Source organism: Melozone crissalis, unplaced genomic scaffold, assembly GCF_028551555.1.
Source record: "Melozone crissalis strain CALT ecotype California unplaced genomic scaffold, PUWL_Pcris_2 ptg000035l_1, whole genome shotgun sequence".
Lineage (NCBI taxonomy): Eukaryota > Metazoa > Chordata > Aves > Passeriformes > Passerellidae > Melozone > Melozone crissalis.
In genome coordinates this window covers 3,366,657-3,389,035 of record NW_026535813.1, presented here as the reverse complement: position 1 = coordinate 3,389,035, position 22,379 = coordinate 3,366,657, and the positions used below count along the sequence as shown (strand labels likewise).

Below are 22,379 nucleotides of genomic sequence, written 5' to 3'. Positions count from 1 at the left end.
TGCTTGCCTTCAAAAGGAATCTCTTTAGTCAGTGTTAGAACAGGATGAGAAGGCAAATGATATGAGATTTGGCCTGTAAAACAAGATAAGGCAGATTGCAATTCATGATTATTTTGAAAGCACCATTCAAAATACCACTGTTGTACAGGTATCACAATGGTCACAGGGTCGTGTCCCAAAATCTCATGACAACGCCTGCGGCCCTTGATGATAATATCTGCAAAAAGCTCATAAAGTCCTGGAGCTGTTTTCCGAGATCTGAAAGATAAAAATATCCATTCCAGAATATGCAGTTGATCTTCCCAATTGTCATTCCATTGACACAGTATTCCACATGGTATTTCATGGTCTCTCAAAATAAACAATTGAACACCAACAGAGGGATCTATCCTGTTAACAAATTTGTGTGCTAGGGCTAATTCAACTTCTTCTAGGGTCTTTTTTGCCGCTGAGGTCAATTTCCTCTCATCAGTGGAGGAAGTGATGCCTGAAAGCAAATCAAACAATGGTTGCATCTGATAATTAGTTATACCTAAATATTATTGAATCCAACCTATTAAACCAACCAATTTCTGTACATCAGTAGCAGTTTTAACATCAATGTCTAACTGTACAGGTTGAGGCATAACTTGAGTGTTGGTCACCAACATACCTAGGTATTTCCAAGGCATGTGTTCCTGCACGTTCTCTGGAGCAATGATCAAACCAAAGCCTTTCAAATTTCTCACAGCATATTGTTCAAGAGCTGACAACTGTTGTTTGTTGTCAGATGCCAACAAGATATCATCCATGTAATGATAGCAGTAGCAGTTTTTAAATTGCTCCCGCACATTTGACAAGGCCTGTGCCACAAACCATTGACAAATAGTTGGCGAATTTTTCATGCCTTGTGGGAGTACTTTCCATTGATATCTTTTATCAGGTTCAGCATGATTTATAGAAGGCACCGTAAAAGCGAATTTTTCTTTGTCCTGCTCAGCCAATGGAATAGTGAAGAAACAATCTTTTAGATCAATGACAACTATTTGCCATTCTTGTGGAATCATCGTGGGTGTAGGAAGGCCTGGTTGCAAAGCTCCCATTGTTGCCATTACAGCATTTATCTGCCGTAAATCATGTAAAAGTCTCCATGTTCCCGATTTCTTTTTTATTACAAAAATGGGGGTGTTCCAGGGACTGAATGATTCCTCAATGTGTCCTGCTTGCAATTGTTCTGTAACTAATTCTTGCAGGGCAGTAAGCTTTTCAGTAGTCAGGGGCCACTGGCGAACCAGGACAGGCTTATCTGTCAACCATGTCAGGGGTACAACTGGACGTTCAATGCCCTGCAACACAGTGGCCCCCATTAAAAATCCGTAGTAATTTTGACACCCCATTGAGATAAACAATCTCGTCCCCACAAACTTTGGGGAGCATCGGCAACATAGGGTCTGATGTTAGCTTGTTGGCCATCAGGATGTTTCACATTAATTACAATGGCTGACAGGCTACCTGTTGTAGCACCACCCAACCCCAGGAGTCCAAAACTTGCACCAGTGAGAGGCCACGATTGAGGCCAGCAAAGTCGCGAGAGTATTGTGACATCTGCTCCAGTGTCAATCAGACCTGTTACTGATATAGTTCCTGGATGACATCCACTGGCGGTGAGAGTGCATGTCTTTTCTGGACGGCTCTCTGTTACTTTCTCAGTCCAAAACACTTGAGGTACTCCTGTCGATCCAAAGCTTCCTGTGCCGCGACTTCGGTCCACTGTATTTGGAACAGAACTCACAAAAGGTACAAGTTGAGCAATGCAAGTTCCTTTCTGAATAGTGACAGGAGGGTCATCAATGGATACCATAGCATGAATCTGCCCTAAATAATCAGCATCAATAAGCCCTAGATGCACATGAATACCTCTAAGTGTACTACTTGATCTCCCTATCAAAAACGCACTCAATCCCCGTCCTATCGGACCATAGGCATCAAGAGGGACTTTACATATTTCTATTTTTAAAATGGGTTCTGTGTCAGCGGTGGGTATATCAATCCCTGCGGACCCGCTTGTTGCCCCTGAGAATTGTTCACAAATGGGTAGCTTTGCAGGGCTGGGAAGGCCCGCATTTGCTGTTGTGGTTGTTGGGGTATTTGTTTCCCCACGCGCCCCTTCGTGCTCCTCTTTGGGTTTCCCGGCAATAGCTGACCATTTGCATGATATTTACTTCTGCATTGCTTAGCATAGTGCCCAGATTTAGCACAACGGTTGCATACAACATCGCTGCTTGCACTTGGCCTAAATGTTGTTTTCCGGACAGTACACTGTGACTTTACGTGCCCTTGTTGTCCACAATTATAACACTTCGCTGAAGGTCTTAACACTGCAGCAAGAGATGCCATTTTATGCTCGACTGAACCAACTTTCGAGCAAGCAGTAACCATTTCAGACAAGGTGGGTTCCCCAGGCAAAGTATCAATAATCTTTCTGCAGTCTGGGTTTGCATTTTCTTTAGCCAATTGTACACACAATTTGTCTCACAAAGTTTCATCATCTACTTGTTTCTCAATAGCGGCAGCAAGTTTTTCTGCAAACTGCAAAAATGGTTCTCTCATTCCTTGTTGTATAGTAACATATTTCTGTTTTGGAGCTGCCATTTCCATTGTTTTAGTTAAGGCACTCATGCCAATTTGCTGAGCTTGTGCCAAAATCGAAGGATCCCACCTTGCCTGTAAATCTGGATTAGCAAAAGGCCCAGAGCCCAGTAGGGCATCAACACCCACAGCATGACGAGGGTCGTGTTGAGGCAACTGCATATTTGTTAAAGCTGTGCTCTCAGTCACTCTCCTCCAAGTTTCTTGAAATACACCATACTGTACTGGCTGGAATAGAATTGTAGCAAGATGAGTGATGTCATAAGGTGCAAGCAAATCTGCATTAATCACACATATTAATTGCATTATCTCTGAGGAATTAATACCATATTGAGCTACTTTCGATTGGAGGTCTTGCACAACCCTCCAGGCGAACACATGATGACTGTCATTCTGTCCTGTTCCAGGAGCTGCTTTGAAAACTGGAAAAGCCATAGGGTTATCACAAGCAACATTTGCATTGGCACTGTTCTCCTGAGGTACTCTTGGAGCACCTAACCTTTCTATGATGTCCCAATTCTTTTCTTCAACTGCTTTCCTCCTAACAAATTCCCAAAACTCCTGAGGGTGTCGGGGAAGCACAGTGACTTGGCATGGAGGCAAAGTCTATGGGGCAGTAAGGCTAGAGCTCTTAGGCGATGAAGAGACCAGAGCTCCTTGCCCCAACACAGGTGTTACTGCGGGCGACTCATCACTTGACTTGCTGTTGCTGTCACTGTCAGGTAAAGGAGGATACAGCCTTGCAGGTTGTCCAAGCATCTCAGAGGGAAGCAGGGGGGCAGATGGCTGGGCTTTTCTCTCTGCTAAAGACATTTCAGCTAACTGGCGTAGCGGTGTAGTATATACAGGCACCATCGCAAGCTGCTGTGCAGGTGTGAGATAAGGAGGCTTAGAGGTCTGATAAGAAGAGGCTAGGGCAGGTCGCCCAGAAGTTTTGGCAGCTTTCCCAGAAGCCTTGGCAGCTTTCCCAGAAGCTTTGGCAGCTTTCCCGGAAGCTTTGGCAGCTTTCCCAGAGGCTCTGGCAGCGTGCCAGGTAACTCCCATGGCATCCGAACTTTCTTCACCAAGTTCCCCATCAGAGCCCCCTTCTGCCTCAGAGGCCCCCTCTGCCTCAGCCCCCCCGTCAGGTTCTGTTATCAGCCCTGACTCTTCGTCCGCATCTTGCTCCATTTCTCTCTCTATTTTCCATTCCTTTAAAGCCTCAAAGAGCGAGTTCCAGGTTACTGCTAAATCAACAACTGTTTTATCTCCCACTTGAATAACTTGCCAAAGTCTGTCCCCGACTTTCTTCCATGCCTTAACACTAAATACTGTGTCAGGATCAGTGCCAAAATTCTGTGATTTAGCCCACAGCAATATATTACGAAGCTCATAGTCTGACGTATTAATTCCCTTATTTCTTAACAAAACTTTCCATGTAGACAGAACACTTTCTTCCTCTTTAGATAAATTTTGTCCCATTATTACTAGTTGTTGGCTCACCTACTTCCAGGTGTCTTGATTGGAGGGAATCAGGTCTGGACCTCCTTGTGGCTTCTACCTGCCACTCTCAGCTGCACCAACGCCGCCTCCCCCACTACGTCCCAGTGGGTCACGGTTGCCAATTGCTAGGACCCCGTATGGGCCCCCACCCACTATGTTCTTATCACGTCGGGGTCACCAATATGTCGCAGTCAAGGCGGTCACGACATAAAGCAGAGACCACAAGTAGTCTCAGTTGGTAACACTTGGCAACAGTTTATTAATGAAAATGGCTGATCTTTTATACACTTTCCAGTTGTTTACCCTTCCTCTACCTTAGCTATTGGCCACAATAATTCAATACCATGCCATTGGTGAAAAGTTACTCTGACTCCACCTAACTTTGTAAAAACGCTTCATCCAGCTGCAGAATGCTCTTATCTTCCTTCTCTCGATCTCCTTGGTTACGGCCTTGGAGAAAGCTCCTTATCAGCTTCTTCTTCTTCTTACTTCTCACTCCTTTAGCTAACAGGCCCACTGCTAGCCCCTTCCACAGGACACATGTACACGCTTTCTTTCTACCTGTCCTAGACAACCCAGGCTGTCCAGTTGCAACAATACAGAGCGAGGGAAAGGGGACTATGGGGAGAACAGAGGACATCTAAACAACAAACCACAGTAACCGAACTATACATCAATAAAGCTTCTGTTAACATGCACAAAATATTCATCCCTTAATTGCGAGAGCCAATCATCCCATTACTCATCTATAACATCAGCTTTAAACCATATTTCTTATATTCAGAGGAGGGGGCTGGCAGCATGCAGATCCTCTTCATTTCTGCTATCTCTGTTTAGTAAAAAGCACTTTTCTTTTGCATTTCTTTACAATACATGGAGGTATGGCCATCAGCTGCACTAATCCCACCTGTGTGGTCGCATTTTGGCTCTCCAAATCTCCCTGGGTAGCACAGTCCTTATTGTGATCAGCATGGCCACAGCACGTGGCATTCTTTATATCTCCCTTTCTATATAGCCCGCAAGCAAAGCACCTAATGATGTACATACTTTGAAATCTCTCCAAGAAGTAACACAGTCCCTGCTGAAAAATACCCTCTATCAGAGGTGAAGGTAGTGATGATTTCAGCGTTGACTAGAAGCAAGCTAATGTCCTTGAGCTAAATTATGCAAGTGAGCTGAAACTGGGACTTGGTCTCAAATTGGAAGTTGTAGTCAGCACTTCGTTCTTTCTTCCTCTGTTTTCTCAAGACTCTGTTGATTGCTAATCAGGATGTGAAAAGAGATTAATTTTATTTATTGTATAATTTAAATTCTCTGCTGTGCTGATTTGAAAAGTGTGAAAAACACATTCACTCTCCTGTGAAAATTTAAAAAGTTTAATAAAGGACAAGAGGAGATAAGAACCATAGAGCAAAGATTATTATGGCCGGGTGCATCTTGGCACTCAGCCAAGAGGACATTGCTATCTTTGAGGCTACTCCTTAAATACCTTTTCCTTTACATTAGTCTGTTGCATATTCATAGACCCTTATGCATAGTAAGCTATTTCCCCAAACTAGTTAATATGTTCCAAGAACTGTTTAGCATGACTCCTCCTTGGGTCCACCTTTTTAGAGCATGCATATTCCTTGGTTGTGGTTTTAGCCCTTTTTTATCATTACCTTCAGTTTTGGGCCCTGGCCCACACTGTCTTCAGATGGTGAGTGCTGATAGTTGGCATATCTGCAGCAGGTGTCCTCTTCATATGTTCATTGGATGTTATCCCATCCAAGCAGGCATTTTAACACAAGCATATTTATATCAGCTATTTCACTACTATGTCTAAGCTTAATTAACAACAGAAATAAAACCGATATCTGTATAGCAAAGTTACTTTAACATCACACATATAGAATCCATTTTAATATTTGCAAAAAGCCAACATTATAATATGTATCTACAACAAAAAGTAAACTTAAACCGGCAGGAGAAATTAACCCCACACAATTACCTTGAGAGAGATTTTCGGATGGAGTTGCCACTGAAACTGTGGGGAAAACAAAAACCCTCCTACAACATTTTTAGTTCTTAGACAATCAAGGCACTACTTTATTCTAGCCAGGATGTGCAACAGAAATAATTTCATCCACATATAGACCAGGTGTGCAGAAAATATCACTCTATGACACATGAATTTTACTAGATATTTCAGATACTTATACAGTCAAAACTCGTAGAAATTCATTCGTTCAATGTTCATTGGTACCAAGTTATGCAGTTCTCAGTATTTGGTTTCTGTGAAAACCGCCAATCACTTGTTTTCAAAATTTTAAACGTTTAATAGTAATAAAATGGTTATAAAAATAGTAACACAATTAGAGTAATAACAATTTGGACAAATTGAATTCAGACAATATGAGACAATAAAAACAAAGAGTTACGGATGTCCGGGTACCTTTTTCTGGGCATCACGAGCCCGAAAAAGGACACCCATTAACAAAGGATTAACCCTTAAGAACAATAGCCTGTTGCATATTCATACACCTCATACATGATGCATAAATTCCATTCAAACACAGGATTCTGTCTGGTCAGTGTCAGCTTCTTCCTTCTAATCCTAACAGCGCCTCTAAGGCGGGAAGTAGTTCATTTCTTCTGATAAGAAGGCAATAAATTCTCTTTCTCTGAAAGATTTAGGTGTCCTGTGGCTGCTATCTTGCTGCAAGCTCTTCTTGTTAAACAAAGCATCTTACATAGCACAGTTTCTATTTTAACAATTTTTATAGCCTAAAACTATATTTAACACAGTACTTAAGAGAATTAATACAGCATTACTTTCTAAAACAACACATATAATATTCATTTTAATATTTGCGAAAAGCCAATCATAAAATACATGCATTTTTCACAGTTTCCCATTGGTTACAGATCTCATCGCCTCCAATGCTAACTAGGGGAACAGAGGGCCCCATATGTCGACCGGACCCATCCCACAGGGAGGTCTGCTGCCTCCCTGGGGCCCAGGTACGAAATATCACTGAGAGGCTTCCTAGGTTGATTCAGTCCTCTGATTATTACCCACTGCTGATACTCCAGGCTGGCAGTGATGAGACTGAAAAGAGGAGTGTCAAGGCGATTAAAAGGGAGTTTAGGGCACTGGGTCAAGTGGTTGATAGGACAGGGGCACAGGTAGTGTTCTGCTCAGTCCCTTTGGTGGCAGAGAAAAATGATGAAAGAAATAGGAGAACTCACATCATTAACAAGTGGTTCAAAGGTTGGTGTCATTGGCAAAATTTCGGACTCTTTGATCATGGGGCAACTTTTACGGCACCTGGGCTACTGGAACCAGATGGGATACATCTCTCTGTTAAGGGCAGAAGGTTTTTAGCTCATGAACTGGCAGATCTTGTTGAGAGGGCTTTAAACTAGGTCTGAAGGGGGAAGGGGATGCATCTGGGCTGTCTGGAAGCAGGCCCAAGGATGGTAAGACTGAGTTAGGGGAGAAATCAGTGGCCCAGCTAAGGTGCATGTATACCAATGCACGTAGCATGGGTAACAAACAGGAAGAGCTGGAAGCCGTGGTACAACAGCAGAACTATGATGTAGTCGCCATCACAGAAACGTGGTGGGATGACTCACATAGTTGAAGCACTGATCTGGATGGCTACAAGCTCTTCAGAAGAGACAGAAAAGGAAGAAGGGTGGAGGTTTTGGATGTCATAGGTATTGAAACTACTGAAAATGAATGCCTATGGGTAAGTATTAAGGGGAAGGCCAACAAGGCTGACATCCTACTGGGAGTCTGCTATCGTCCACCCAACCAGGATGAAGAGGTGGACAACTTATTCTATCAGCAACTGAACAATGTTTCAGGATCATCAGCCTTTGTTCTTGTAGGCGACTTCAACCTACCAGACATCTGCTGGGAACTTAATACAGCAGAAAAATGGCTGTCTAGAAAGTTTTTAGAGTGTGTGGAGGATAACTTTTTGTCACAACTGGTGGGCGAGCCCACCAGGGGACGGACTATGTTAGACCTGTTGTTCACAAATAGAGATGGACTGGTGGGTGATGTGGAGGTTGGAGGCCACTTGGGGCACAGTGATCATGAAATTACAGAATTCTCGATAATTGGTGAAATAAGGCAGAATATCAATAAGATCTCTACGTTGGACTTCCGGAGGGCAGACTTTGGCCTATTTAAGAGACTTATTCAGAGAGTTCCTTGGGAAACAGCCCTTGAAAACAAAGGAGTCCAGGAGAGATGGGTGTGCTTCAAAGCAGACATCTTGAGGGCACAGGAACAGACTGTCCCTGTGTGCCGAAAGATGAGTCAACGAGGCAAACGTCCAGTCTGGATAAGCAACGAGGTTTTGAAGGAACTTAGAAATAAAAAAAAAAAGATGTATCATCTTTTGAAGGAGGGATTGATTACTCAGGAAGTATTTAAGGGAGCTGCTAGGGCATGTAAAAAAAAAAAAAAAGTGAGGCCGAAGCTCAGTTTGAACTTAACTTGGCAACTTCTGTTAAAAATAATAAAAAAAGTTTTTACAAATATATTAATGGTAAAAGAAAGGGTATAACTGACCTTTGTTCCTTATTGGATGAGGCAGGCAACCTAGTAACTAAAGATGAGGAAAAGGCAGAAATGCTTAATGCCTTCTTCGCCTCAGCCTTTAGTGGTAAGACAGCTTGTCCTCAAGACAACTGTTCTCAGAGGTTGGTAGGTGGTGCCAGGGAGAAGTATGGTCCTCTTGTTATCCAAGAAGAGGCAGTCAGAGAACTGCTGAGACACTTGGATATTTATAAATCTATGGGACCAGACTGGATCCATCCCAGGGTGATGAGGGAGTTGGCAGATGAGTTTGCGAAGCTTCTTTCCATCATTTATCAAGAGTCGTGGGTCACTGGTGAGGTTCCAGATGATTGGAAACTGGCCAATGTAACACCCGTTTACAAAAAAGGTAGGAAATTACAGGCCAGTTAGCCTGACCCCAGTACCAGGTAAGATAATGGAACAGTTCATACTGAATGCTATCACACAGCACCTACAGGATGGCCAGGGTATCAGACCCAGTCAGCATGGGTTTACGAAGGGTAGGTCATGTCTGACCAACCTGGTCTCCTTTTATGACGAGGTGACCGTCCTGGTGGATGCAGAAAAGGCTGTGGTTGTATATTTAGACTTGAGCAAGGCCTTTGATACTGTCTCCCACAGCATACCCCTGGAGAAGCTGACAGCCCACAGCTTGGACAGGAGCACTCTTGGCTGGGTTAGGAACTGGCTGGATGGCCGGGCCCAGAGAGTGATGGTGAATGGTGCTGCATCCAGCTGGCAACCAGTCACCAGTGGTGTTCCTCAGGGGTCTGTACTGGGACCAGTTCTATTTAATATTTTTATAGATGACATGGATGAGGGCATCGAGTCTTTCATTAGTAAATTTGCAGACAGCACTAAGCTGGGAGCTTGTATTGATCTATTGGAAGGAAGGGGGGCTCTTCAGAGAGACTTAGATCAGTTGGATGGATGGGCAGAGTCCAACAGGATGAAGTTTATACTTTTAAGTGCCAAGTTCTACATTTTGGCCACAAAAATCCCCTACAATGTTACAAGCTGAGGACAGTGTGGCTGGACAGTGTTCAGGTGGAAAGGGACCTGGGGGTGCTGGCTGACAACCAGTTGAATATGAGCCAGAAATGTGCCTTGGTGGCCAAGAAGGCCAATGGCATCCTGGCCTGCATTAAGAATTGTGTGGCCAGCAGGAGCAGGGAGGTAATTCTTCCCCTGTACTCGGCACTGGTGAGACCGCATCTTGAGTACTGTTTCCAGTTCTGGGCCCCTCAGTTTAGGAAGGATGTTGAGATGCTTGAGCGCGTCCAGAGGAGGGCAACAGGGCTGGTGAGAGGCTTGGAACACAAGCCCTATGAGGAACATTTGAAGGAACTTGGGTTGTTTAGTCTGGAGAAGAGGAGGCTTAGAGGTGACCCTATTGCTCTCTACAACTTCCTGAAGGGAGGTTGTAGACAGATGGGGGTCCGTCTCTTCCACCGGGCAGCAACTGACAGAACAAGAGGACACAGTCTCAAGCTACTTCAGGGAAAGTGTAGCAGTCTGAATTGCTGCTAGCATAGTCCAGGCTGAGGAAGCAAAAAGGACCTTTGCATAATATTCACAGATGTTTTATTCAGCTGTGTGGTGAGATGATCAGGTCCCAGACACATGCACATGAAGGGTCTGGCTTTTCTCTCTGCCGAGGCCCGAGGGCTGACCCTGGTCTTGGGGCAGCACAAAAATGAGGGCCAAGCAGGGAATAGGGAAGGAGTCGCTCAAGGACATAGGAACAGGGGAAGGAGCCAATGGGGTCTAACAGCTTTTTGAGGGAAGCTTCTTGTGTCTTCCTAGACCATGGAATGACCCCCAGGGTCTCCACAATTCCCCATTTTTTGTATTATTAAGAAAGCTGCTCTGAAGGATCAACTGAATCAACACAAAATGACAAAAGCAATCAAAAGCGCTCATAAGACAATTTTTAAAATGCAAACAATTCTGAGTCTCTAATGTCCAAACAGATTTTCTTAGAGCTGGTAGGAGTGATGCGGGGTTTTGTTAGTATGGTTTATCAGGAAACTGAGTTAGGAGAAGGTTCCTTTAGCAGGGACTGGTTGTCTGCCACTTGAGGCAGTGTTGTTGGCTGTAATTGGCTCTGTATGAGGTAGTGTAGGTGGTGGTGTGTCTGCTGGAAACTCTAAATAGAAATTATTAACTTCAAGAAAAAATTGGTTACTTTAGGGAAACTTTCCTTTCTTTCACTTCCAATCACCCTCCCTCTGGTATTATGAAGGAACTTTGAGGGAAGGGATTAGTGGAGGGAGGCTATGGAAAGGGGGAAAGGTGGGAGGAATTTGTGGGAACATAAAAAAGGGGTAATAAGACAATAGGAAAATAAAAGAGAAAGTAGGAGAGGGGCAAGGAGGCCACAAGAATTGGGGAAGGGTGTTAGAAGAAGTGGGACTTATCGGATTGGAAAGTTCTTTCATTATTGACATGGACTTTTGAATGCAGGACCACTCATTGGTGTTCTGTGCTCTTCTTGCTTTTAGGCTGTTGCTAAGGCTTGATGGTTGTTGGTTTTGGGTTCTATTTCTTTGGTAAGTGCGTAAAAGACTTCTATGACATGAGTAATATTTCGTAAGTTTGCAGTTTGGTGCATATTTACTACTGTGCACTGTAACTCTACTAAGTCGTCACATTGGCTGCTTGGGGGCCTTTTCTTCTTTGTATTTTATTAAATTCCACAATTTCTCCATCTCCTAGACTGTAGAGGTATTTCTTAGGGTTATTCTTTTTTATGGTAGTCTGAATTGCTGCTGGCATAGTCCAAAGTAAGGAAGAAAAAAGGACCTTTGCATAATATCCACAAATGTTTTATTCAACTGCACAGTGAAATGATCAAATCCCAAACACACGCACATAAAGAGTCTGACTTTTTTCTCTGCAAAAGCCCGAAGGCTGACCCTAGTCTCAAGGCAGTACAAAACTGAAGGCCAATCAAAGAATAAAGGAGTGTCTAAAGGACATAAGAACAGACATAAGAACAAGGAAAAGAGCCAATGGGGCCTAACAGCTTTTTGAGGGAAGCTTCTTATGTCTCTCTAAACCAGAAAATGCCCCCCCAGAGTCTCCACAGGAAGGTATAGGTTTGATATTAGGAAAAAAGTTTTTCACCAAAAGAATAATAAAGTACTGGAATGCTCTTCCCAGGGAGGTGGTAGAATCACCATCTCTGGATATGTTTAAAAAAAGACTGGACATGGCACTTGGTGCTGTAGTCTAGTTGGGGTGTTAAGGCATAGCTTGGACTCCATGATCTTAGAGGTCTCTTCCAGCCTCATTATTCCGGGCCTCTGTGATTCTGTAAAAGAAAGATTACAATAAATGCAATGATACACAGACAACTGGCTTAAACCCACAATGTCAGAGTACAGCCTGGCACCCTGTTGGTCAGGGTGATGGTTACAGTCCTATCAAGTGGTGGTTGCAGTCTAGTTGAAGTGATGGTTGAAGTCAAAAGTGGTGGTCCTGTGGAAGTTCTGCTCCTCTGATCTGTCCAGTGTTGGTGGTGTCCCCAGTCCCCAAACCTCAATATTATATATGCTCAGATTTAGGCAGGAATGATCACTTCCTCCCCCAGGGAGTTTCACAATGGAATGATGCAATCCTTTGAGTCATAGGATATGTTTTTGACTCCTTGATGGTTGTTGCAGCTGCCTATTCTGCTGGTAACATTCAGTTCACTATGGCCGATTAGCAGACATGACACCCTCAGGATGTGTGGGACTGTGCTGGTGCTTCCCCATTATGCCCTTTTCTCTGGTTCTAAAATTTGGGCTAGACACAGTTAGGGTGATAAAAAGGGATACCTTTATATGAGGATCCTCAAGTGCACAAATCCTTCAGGTGGAAAACGCCAAAGAAGCACCTTGTGAGTGACGTGTATACAATTCTTATAGATCCTGCAAATTAGCATATCTGACAAGAACCCCCCAATTAGCAACCTGCCTGGTGAAGTAAACCCCCCAGCTCTAGTACCTTCTAGATTCTCCCCCCTTGGGATGAGATCCAGGCCCTGTTTGCAAAAATATGTCTCAAAAAGCTCTTTTCAGACTTGGTTGCTTAGAACCAAGATAGCATAGGGATCCTGCAATTTGTTTTGTCTTTCTGCCTAGGAAAGTATTGAAACTGAGCTACAATAAGAAGCTACAAAGCTACAAATATATGTGTTGTGAAAAATGCATATTATATGATTGGCTCTTCGCAAATATTAAAAGGAATACTATATGTGTTATGTTAGAAAGTTATGTTGTATTAATCCCTTTAAGCAGTGTGATAAATATAGTTTTTAGGCTATAGCATAATATTAAAATAGAAACTATGTGATGTAAGATACTTTTTGTAACTAGCTCAAGGAATGGATAAGATAATAAAAAAATTCTTTGTACAGTGTCGTGGTTTGAGAGGAAGTAGGTTTTTTGGGATATGCCGTGGTCACCAATAGGTGTTCAGATTTTATATTGGCACCTGGTGTGGCCACTGGGGACAATGGATACGCCTCTGAGAACACAGGGGTTAAAAAGCAGAGCACTCCTGTGGGAAGTTCTCTTGAATTCTGGCGAGGGAAGCAGGTCAGACCTCCTCTGCCCAGCTCCTGGCTGGGCGGGGGAGGGGAGACCATGCGGCCATGAGGTAGGCCGGGCCCTGAGGATGGAAGGGTGGAAGAGTGGAAGAGCACCAAGAGGCATCGGGCAGCCCCCCCCCCTCCCCCCTTTCCGGGAGACAGAGAGAGAGAGAGATATTCTGTGCCACCTTGAAATCTGATATCATGTGCTGGCAGCTCCAGCCCGGCCGTTGGAGAAAGTGGGGGGGGTGCAGCGAGAAGGTGTCCAGCCACGGTGGGAGGGCAGAGCCCAAGCTTTTAACCCTTTTGTTGGACAAGGAAAACTTTGCAGAACATTAACCTTTCCTAGAAGAGAGATAGAGATGAAATAGAAGAAGGAAATGTGCAAGTGTGAAGGTTTGGGCAAGTGAAAGATGCCAGAAGAGTAGAGAAGAATCTTAGGAGGGAAGAGATGATGCAGTGGCTTTTGCTGGACTCTTCTTGTTATAGCCATGGACAGAACCATGTTCCTTGTGACACAGAGACTGCATCCAGGGGGAGGCGATGGCTCGGAGCCAAGAGGGTTCAGTGTTGGTACCCCTCAGCCCCAGGGGGTGAAATTTGAGGGGGACAGGTGTCCCAAAGGTGAAACTGTGCTCTTTTTGGAACGGGACAAAGCATCCTTAAAAAAGACAACCCTAGAAGCAGCTCTGGTCCATGTTCAGTGGTGAGAGCACTGGACATGAAAGGAAGAGGTCATGATAGCAGATGTTCTCCGGGCGGTGCCATGAGTGACATGGAAACACACGAGGTTTCAACGGTGTTTCCTGGGGAAGCCTATGGCACAAGAAGGACTCCTCTCCTCTTGATGAACTGAGAATTGGTTACCTAAAGAGTGGTGAAGGACCTAGAGTTGGTGATTTTGGGGGATAGATGTATTGGAAATTTGGTGGGGGGAGGAGGAAATGTTTTTGGAAAGTTTTCATTTTCCCTGTGTGTTTCTTGTTACTTAGAGTTGCAGCTTACTTAATAAAGTTTTCTTTATTTTTAAGTGCGAGCCTGCTTTGCTTATTCCTGGTCACATCTCACAGCAGACACCAGGGAGAATGTATTTTCATGGGGGCATTGGCATTGCACCAGCATCAAACCATGACACACAGAGATAACAGCAACAAGAAAATGAAATCCCAAAGAGAAAAATTATTGCCTCCTTATCAGGAAGGCCCAGACTCCAGTGGCTCTCAGCAGTGGCCCTCAGCAGTGGCCCTCAGCAGAGACAGGAACAGTCAGTCTGCATGATTCCAACCCACTGTGCAAAGGAAGCAAATCAGCCTAGTCTACAACCAAATGGCATTTATGCAGATCAAACTGCCTCAAATGAGGAGGATGTAAGTGGTCAAGTACAGAAGCAGTGGGAGGTGACGGCATCAAACCACTCTCCACCTACCACTGTCCAACCATAGCCAGTCACTTGAAATCTCAATATCTTGTGACAAATGGAATCTGTGGATTTAGGTGGTGGTCTGACCCTCCAAGTAGATCTTCAGCATATAACATGAATGATGTTCACCATTTTCCTAGCTTATGTGCTTTGCCTGAAATCACAAAAGGAGCAGTTCTGTAGGAGATCAAAGCATATGACTACTTTTGACATTTCTGGTTTTGAACAGTGTGTAGGCAAAATCAATGCCACACATAGCAACATGTAACAAGCTGTTCAGAATTTCATTTTTAAAATGCGGAAAATATTATAAAAACTGGCTATGATTTCATTTAAAGACTGAAACTCAAGTGTGTTGGTTTTGCATGGCCTGGTTTTTGGTAGTGGGGGGGCCACAGAAGGGGGCCTCTGGGAGAAGCTGCTAGAAGCTTCCACCATGTCTGGCAGAGTCAATCCCTGATGGCTCTGAAGATGGACATGCCACTGGCCAAGCCTGGGTCAAATAGTGAGGATAGTAACACCTCTGTGATAACATATTTAAGAAGAAAATCAAAACAAAGTGGGGTTACAATATGAATTCCAGCTAGAGAAGAGGAGGAGGGAAAACAACATGGAGACACCAAGGTCAGTGAAGGAGGGGCAGTGTTGTGTTGTGTCTGTATAAGTTGGACTGTTCTGTTCTTCCTATCATGTAGTGGTTCTGCCCTGGTTCTCTCTTCCCTCCCTTGTGCTGCCAGTTATCCCAACCCCTCCCCAGTTGCCTTGGAGACTAATGTATCCTTTCTCAAATCCCTCCCCAGTGCCCTGTCCGTCACTCGGCGCTCCCACCCTTCTCTCTAGAAACTTCCAGCTAGAGCGTTGAGTGATTGGTTCAGGGGCCGGGGCCCCACCCTCAAGTTATCTTCATTGGTGTTCTCCCTAAGTCAATCTTTTGTATCCCACTCCCCTCTAAAACTCTATTCGCCAGAGGACCGACTCCTCCCCTGTCTCCCTCCCTCCTTATAAGCTGTTGCAACCTCCCACTTTTTCTCTTCGGCTCTCGGTTCCCCTGGGACCCAATAAACCTGGATTCACCACAGCTGGAGAGCGCTCTCTTTTTCTGCTGACTGTAGCCATAAGCCAAGCCACATCCTACCACAAGGTAGCGCTGCTGTCATAGCACAGGGCGTTTGCCTTAGGTGCTGTCCCGAACCACGGAGATCGGGATAGTGCTCCCCTACTGCTAGCGGTGCTGGATAGCTAGCCGGGACATCCGAGAAGGACAGTCCTTCCCCAGCTTGACCGCTTCAGGGCAGGAGGTGCTCCAGGTGCCAGAGCTGAGCTTCCTTTGCAGGCTGTGGTGATGACCATGGTGAATCAGTCTGTCCCCCTGCAGCCCATGGGGATCTACAGGGGATGCAGGGATCCACCGGTAGCCCATGGGGGAGATGCTCACGCTGGAGTGGGTGGATGCCTGGAGGAGGCTGTGATCCAGTGCGAGACCCAGTGGATAGAGAGGGCCCCTGCTTCCAGACTGAAGCAGTCTGTCCTTGGAGAACTGCACCCCATGGAAGAGTGACCCACGCCACAGGAGTTTTGGGAGGACTGTCTGCCTGTGGGAGGGACTCACATTACAGCACTTTTGGGAAGACTGCTGCTTGTGAGATTTGGAACCAGGTTGGAGAAGTTTGCAGAGAACTGTCTCCAGTGGGAGGGACCCCACAGCATAGCAGGGGAAGGACTCCTCTCCCTGAGCAGCTGAAGAAAACCTTGAGTGATGAACTTACTAAAACCCCCATCCCCCTATCTCTCTGCACTGTCGGTGGGAAGAAGGAAGGGGCTGATGGAAGACAAGGTGTTTTTAAGGGATTTTTTAACTTTTCATTATCCTCCTCTGATTTTGTTAGTAATAAATTCACTTTGCAACTTTAAGTTGAGCCTGTTTTGTCCTTGGAGTGTTGTCTCCCAGTCCTTATCTCAACTCCATGAAGCCTTCATTAAATTTCTCTTTCCTCTGCCCAGCTGTGGTAGGGGAGGGTGAGTGAGTGACTTTAGTGAGTGCCTGGGGTTTGGCCAGTGTCAAACCACGACACCAGGGAATAATTGTTTGGATATATTCAAATCTGATTTTAAACATAGACAACATTCACATTAAGTCCATTCTGCTTCCCATCCTCCATTACTATCTTGGCTCATTATAAAGCAGCTAGACACATCCAGCCAGTTAAACAATTAACCATTTTAAATTGCACTGAGTAATACAGTATTTATTGAAATAATTCATTAGGTTTGTAGCTGTTCCTGGTACGAAGGGGGGAATTCAGGTCCTCTTGACTTACATGCAATTTTCTCTGAGGTTCCCCATGGGAGTGTGTTCTCTATTACTTGCCCATCTTCTGACATCCTGAATCAGGCAGGTGAAAGCACACCAGGGCAGGAATGATTTGCTGAGTGCTCAGAATGCTGTGGCACCATCTTGTTGAGGACCTTTGTGTGCAGCTAAATCATGAGACCATTGCCAGACAGGATCCGATTATGGTCCTGATCATGTCTGCAGCATGTATTTGCTCCTATATACTTCAGTGTTATTTCTGTCTTATTGGAAGCTCTGTGGGCTTCCTTGGCTGTTGTCTTGTCACCAGTAGCACTCACCTTGAAGCAGCACTTGGAACAGATGCTAAACAGCCCAGATGGGGCCAGCAGGCAGAACAGGGTAGTGTGAGGCTAGCAGCTTGCTTGTTAAATGGATTTATCTTTTTTCTTTAAATTATTTTAATGTCATAAGGGGACAAAGTGCCTTAAAGATGAATTGTCAAGATAGATAAGAAAGGAGAGGTGAGATGTGATCTGTTGGTTTGCACGTCCAGACAAAGAGATGTCCCTCATGCTGTACAGAGTAGTATAGTGGTATCGAAAGGATCCTGGACCCTTTCCCCACATACACACACAGATGAACACACACATGCCACTCCACATATTCCTCTTCTGACACAATGTCCAGGATTTTCTAAAATGACACTGGTCAGCCAAATTCCCCATTGCATCAGGCTGGCAGCACAGCTGTCTGTTCTCTGAGCTCTCCACTGAAACCAAAGCTAATCTTGCTTGGCTCCACTCAAGCATGGAGAGCCAGGTAGATTACCCAACACAGCAACCCTGCTAATGACCAGACAAGATCTTCAGACTCTAAATTAGGGATACTTCTTCATGTCTGTCCTAGGGCGATATTATGAGGCTTGTATCCCCAGTCATTGTTCTGTTTATGCTGGATATTATGTTCTGTACCTTCAAGACTGTCTCTGAAGAGCGAAACTTTGTTTTGTTTTGTTATCAGTTTTGTTTTTGTTATCAGTCTGCTCAGTCCCCCAACAGTCGGCGGGATACAGAGACGGGAGCAGTACACAGGGCAGCTTTTGCTTTTTGCATTTGCTTTTGCTTTGCTACTGATTTTGCTTCTGCTTGTTAGTTAGTTTAGTTAGGCAGTCCGAATTTTCCCTGGACTGTTTTTCTTTCCCTTTCTTGGAACCACTCGAGACTTCTCTGGACTGGGACCTGGGAAACACCAAGAGTTTGCACTTTGTGTCTTGCAGCAGCTATTCCCAGGACCAGAGGGACCGATAACAGAGCAACCACTCCCAGGAGAAACTTTCTGAATTTGTCATCTTTTTCAGAGCAGTGAAAGACTGTTGTCATCCGGTATTGTTCATTTTGTGTGCTGGGGGAGTGCTTTGCCTGTTAAATAAACAGGTTCCACTTCTCTCTGAGGAATCCTTCCTGAACTGGTTGGGGGGAGAGGTTGTGCGGGTTTGCTTCCTGGAAGGGCCCCCTTTTGGAGGTTTTCTCCCAAATTTGCCCTAAACCAGGACAATGCCATAGGCACATGCAGGCTACTTCATGCCCTCTCAGCCTCCTCTGCTCTATCTTGTTTCTTCAAGGAAATGTCTGGTGGGAAAATGAATGAAAAGCCAGCAGGAAGCTGTCTCTCCCCAAACTGTACCAGCCCTGCTGCCATTGCTAATGATTGCCTGTTGGCTCTGCAAACCATCACACCTGTACTCAGTGTGCTCAGTCACCCATAGCCACTTCATGGGAAGGAAGACAACAAACCACATGGGTGTATTTTGCTAGGTACAATGATAAAAAGTAGAACAGCCAAGTGAAATGGAAACTAAAAAACTTATTTCAAATACTTGCAAATACCATGTAAATAGCATAATCTGAGCACTGATATTTGTTATTTCTTCATTTGTTCTTGTATGTTCCTTTCCCCCCGTATTTTGCTGGGAGTGACTGTTACCAACCCTTCCTCATTCTTCTGGTGCCCAAGAGTTGCCCTGAGTTAACTGTTTTAATAGGGTCAACACAGACTTTTCCATCAAACTGTGTAGCCTTCCTGGAAGTTCATTGCACATACTGAATGCTGCAGGCAGCACAGGCAGTTCTGAACCCGGAGAGTCTTTTCATAGCGAGAGGCAGAAACTGCCAAGGGCTGAGAGCAAACTGCCTATCCTCTCTGATGGGGCCATGCCCCCAATAAACAGTGGCCTCAAGGCTGGGGAAGACATGTAGGAATGCAGTCCGGTGATGAATACTTGATTACCATACTGGAGTGTCTGGAATTACTGAGAAGGGAAGAGCATTTTAGCTTTTCATGCCCTGAGAATTCCCCAGGTGCATAGTTTCCAGGTTTCATACAAAGGTTAGCACAGTTGGGTCAATGGAGAATTGTGATCATGGGATTCATGCTCATTTGGGTGTATCATCAGCCAATATGGGGCAAACTTCAAAGAAAAATGCCATTTACTTATCAATGCTAGGTTTTAGTTCCTTCTTTCATCTATTTACTGTGTTGGTTTATGTGTTTGATTTCAGCTTATATGAGAACTGTTTGAATTTTTGAAATCACAGATTTTTGTTAAAATCTCAGACCCCAAAAGTCATATCTTCAGAAGTCCCTAAATCAGTCACATTTCTAGAAGGAACTTAGGTACTTATAGTTTGGGGCCCTGGCCTTCAAAGAAACATCTGGGGGCTAAAACCGAGAGCTGAAAGCTTGGGAAAGATCTCACTATCTAGAAATGGAGTTCACAAACTCCACCTGCTATGCCAGGAGGAAGCACTGAGCACAAAATGGGCACTAAAAATTTCATTCTCCCATTCTGATGGACCTGATGGTTGGTGTGATGGATTTTATGGCCCAGAATTACTTCAAGACATTGTCTTCCAAACAGCTTCTTTGGGTGATGGCGGAAGTAGTAGTGGTTCATAATATTTGTAAGGCTCAGAAAGATGGTTTCCTTGTTTCAAAGCTTGAAATTATTCACGTGCATCTCTACCACACTCTAGGAGCTTGTCCCAACATCCCAGGGCTGTGGTGGGGTTGACCCTGGCTGGATGCCGGGTGCCTACTAAGGTTGCTCTATCATTCCCCTCCTCAAGTGGACAGGAGAGTAAATAAAGCAAAAGGCTCATAAGTTGAGATAAAGACAGGGAGGGATTGGACATGAGGGAAGCTTCTGGCGGCTTCTCAGAGGAGCCAATCTTCTAGCCCCTGTTACCAAAACCTGGCCCGCAAATCCAACACAGAGAGACTTCCATTCCTCCTGGTAGCCCTCACATTTTGGCCATCAGTGACTCAGGATTCATAGCATCCAAGGGGAAGATGAACTGTTGATTCATGCTTAAGATATTTAGCCGGGGACACTGGCATGGATGCTCCTACCGCACTTACATTGCTTTAGGAATGTTCACTCCAAGCCTACAAGTGGAAGAAGGGGTTTAATAAGAAATTTCATATTGTTCAGATCCACACATTGCAATACCCTTCAGTAAGAGCATAGAAATAATCATGGGGAGATCTATTGGAGGAAAAAGACAATTTAACAAAAGTCCAGATTCATTGATGGAATGAGAAATCTGAGTTAAAGAGCATTAGTGCTTGTACTGAGCATTCAATAGAAAGCAAAGAATGATGGTCCATTTAAAAGGCTTCATCAGGCCTTAAATGTCTTGGCAGAAAATGAAACCTGTAACCTTTTTTCTGAGTCAAGTGCCTTTTGTGAATTATACAGCCTCCTGAAGCATTGGCAGCTTGTCTCAGTGCTGTGTATTGGTGGTCAGTGTGAAAAATTAGTCTGAATTTGTATCTCATGCCAGCGAGTTATTAGTCTGATCCTTTTCCTGCCAAGTTCAATGAGCATTTGTTTAACGCAGCTATTGGCAGCAGGAAAGCTGGGCAATGAAATAAACAGGGCAGGAGACTTTTTCTCCTTTTAATGCCTTTATTAAAAGTGATCAGCTCAGGATTGGGAAGCTCGACGGATCTGCAGTCTCCGTCATCTCTCCCAGGGTGACGACGAGGAGGAGGATATGCGCAGTTTTGTCCACTAGGGGCAGAGCTGGGGGTCCAATCCTCGTGGAAGCCTTTTTGGGCGTGACCTCTGGACTTCAACTCCGCAGCTTCGCCCCCCTCCAGGTCCCGATTTCGGGATGACTTTCGCGCTCAGGGTGAGAGGCTACAAGGGTCTCCAGCATCTCTGCAGGTTCAGCACTCTACTCCTCACGTTCAGACATCACTCTAATTTCCTAACTCTGTGTTGGCTCGTTGTTTTGGAGGTCTTTTCATTAAGTTTGGAGTAGTAGCTTCTCATGGCATGCTGCTCCTGAAGTTAGTTTGCATGCACCCCCCTCCCATGTCTCAGTCCCTTCTCTTAACTCTCTGGGGAGGTCCCCACCCTTCTCGGGAGAAGAGTCATTAACTTAGCCCCTGCTGGGGCCTTTACTGATACAAAAAAGAACCACTAACGATAACAACTTGTAATTATCATAACAAACAGGTAACACTTTAGCAGCAACAGTGGCCTGACTAGTTTTTGTAACCTTTTTCTTCACAAAAAATATTGGCAGATTTTTTGTTTATAACAGGCAAGATTTGTAGGAGTATGTAGTCTTCTTTTCAGGTTCCTCAGTCATGCTCATCACCACAATCTCTAGGCATCTCTGATGTTTATTTGAGCCTCACAAAGGTGGCCTTGGACACGTGTCCCCCTGCTTATACCTGTGTGGAAAGGAATGAGTTGGCACATCTTGCACTTATACATCCTGGTAGGCATGCCACTTTGCCAAGACAAGTGAGAAAAGGTGCATTTCTCTCCAGAGGAAATAAAATCCACAAGGAAAAAAAAAACCAAAAGTATATCAGCACATTTCACACACTACAGGGAAGCAGAAGCAAAGCAAATTAACTATACCAGTTCCCCAGTGTCTCAGTTTCAAGACAAATTTCAGGAGAAAACGCCCTGGAATGAGTGTTTCCTCTAAGGAGAAAGGGCTTCAATAACTCTGTTTTCTTTTGCTAATGAGAGAGATGGATACCAGGGGGTGAAAGAGGAAAAAAACCCCTGTTTATTAACCAAAAATAGGGTGCTCACAGGGCACAGAAAAAGAAATTTAAAAAATTGAATAAATGTTATATATTGAAATTGTGGAATCTTACTCTCCCCTCCCCCAGAAACCCCATAACAGCCTTCTCTTGGGTGCAAGCACTTTCCCCTTTGGTGTAGTTATGGTTGCAGACGGCAGGGGCACTGATGGCTCCCGGCCAGGCAGAGCAGGTGCGATGATTCTCTTGCAGATGCAGGGGACCCTGTGGCAGGAGTTTCAGCTGTCTCCCTCTCACGTGGACAATGGTGGATGCAGTCAGCAGGACGGGAGGG

The 22,379-nt window shown here is 44.7% G+C and overlaps 1 protein-coding gene across 4 annotated transcripts in view; it reads left to right on the top strand.

The window, feature by feature from the left end:
* The window catches only part of LOC128941412 (protein FAM219A-like), a 192,593-nt gene that overhangs the window by 145,394 nt on the left and 24,820 nt on the right, over positions 1–22,379 (top strand). For 2 of the 4 annotated variants that reach the window (XM_054283166.1, XM_054283165.1), the window contains exon 3: positions 14,339–14,352. The exons of the other annotated variants lie outside the window; for them this stretch is intronic. In XM_054283166.1, coding sequence (XP_054139141.1) covers positions 14,339–14,352 — 14 coding nt within the window. The remainder of the gene's footprint in view (positions 1–14,338; positions 14,353–22,379) is intronic. 4 annotated transcript variants of the gene reach the window in all.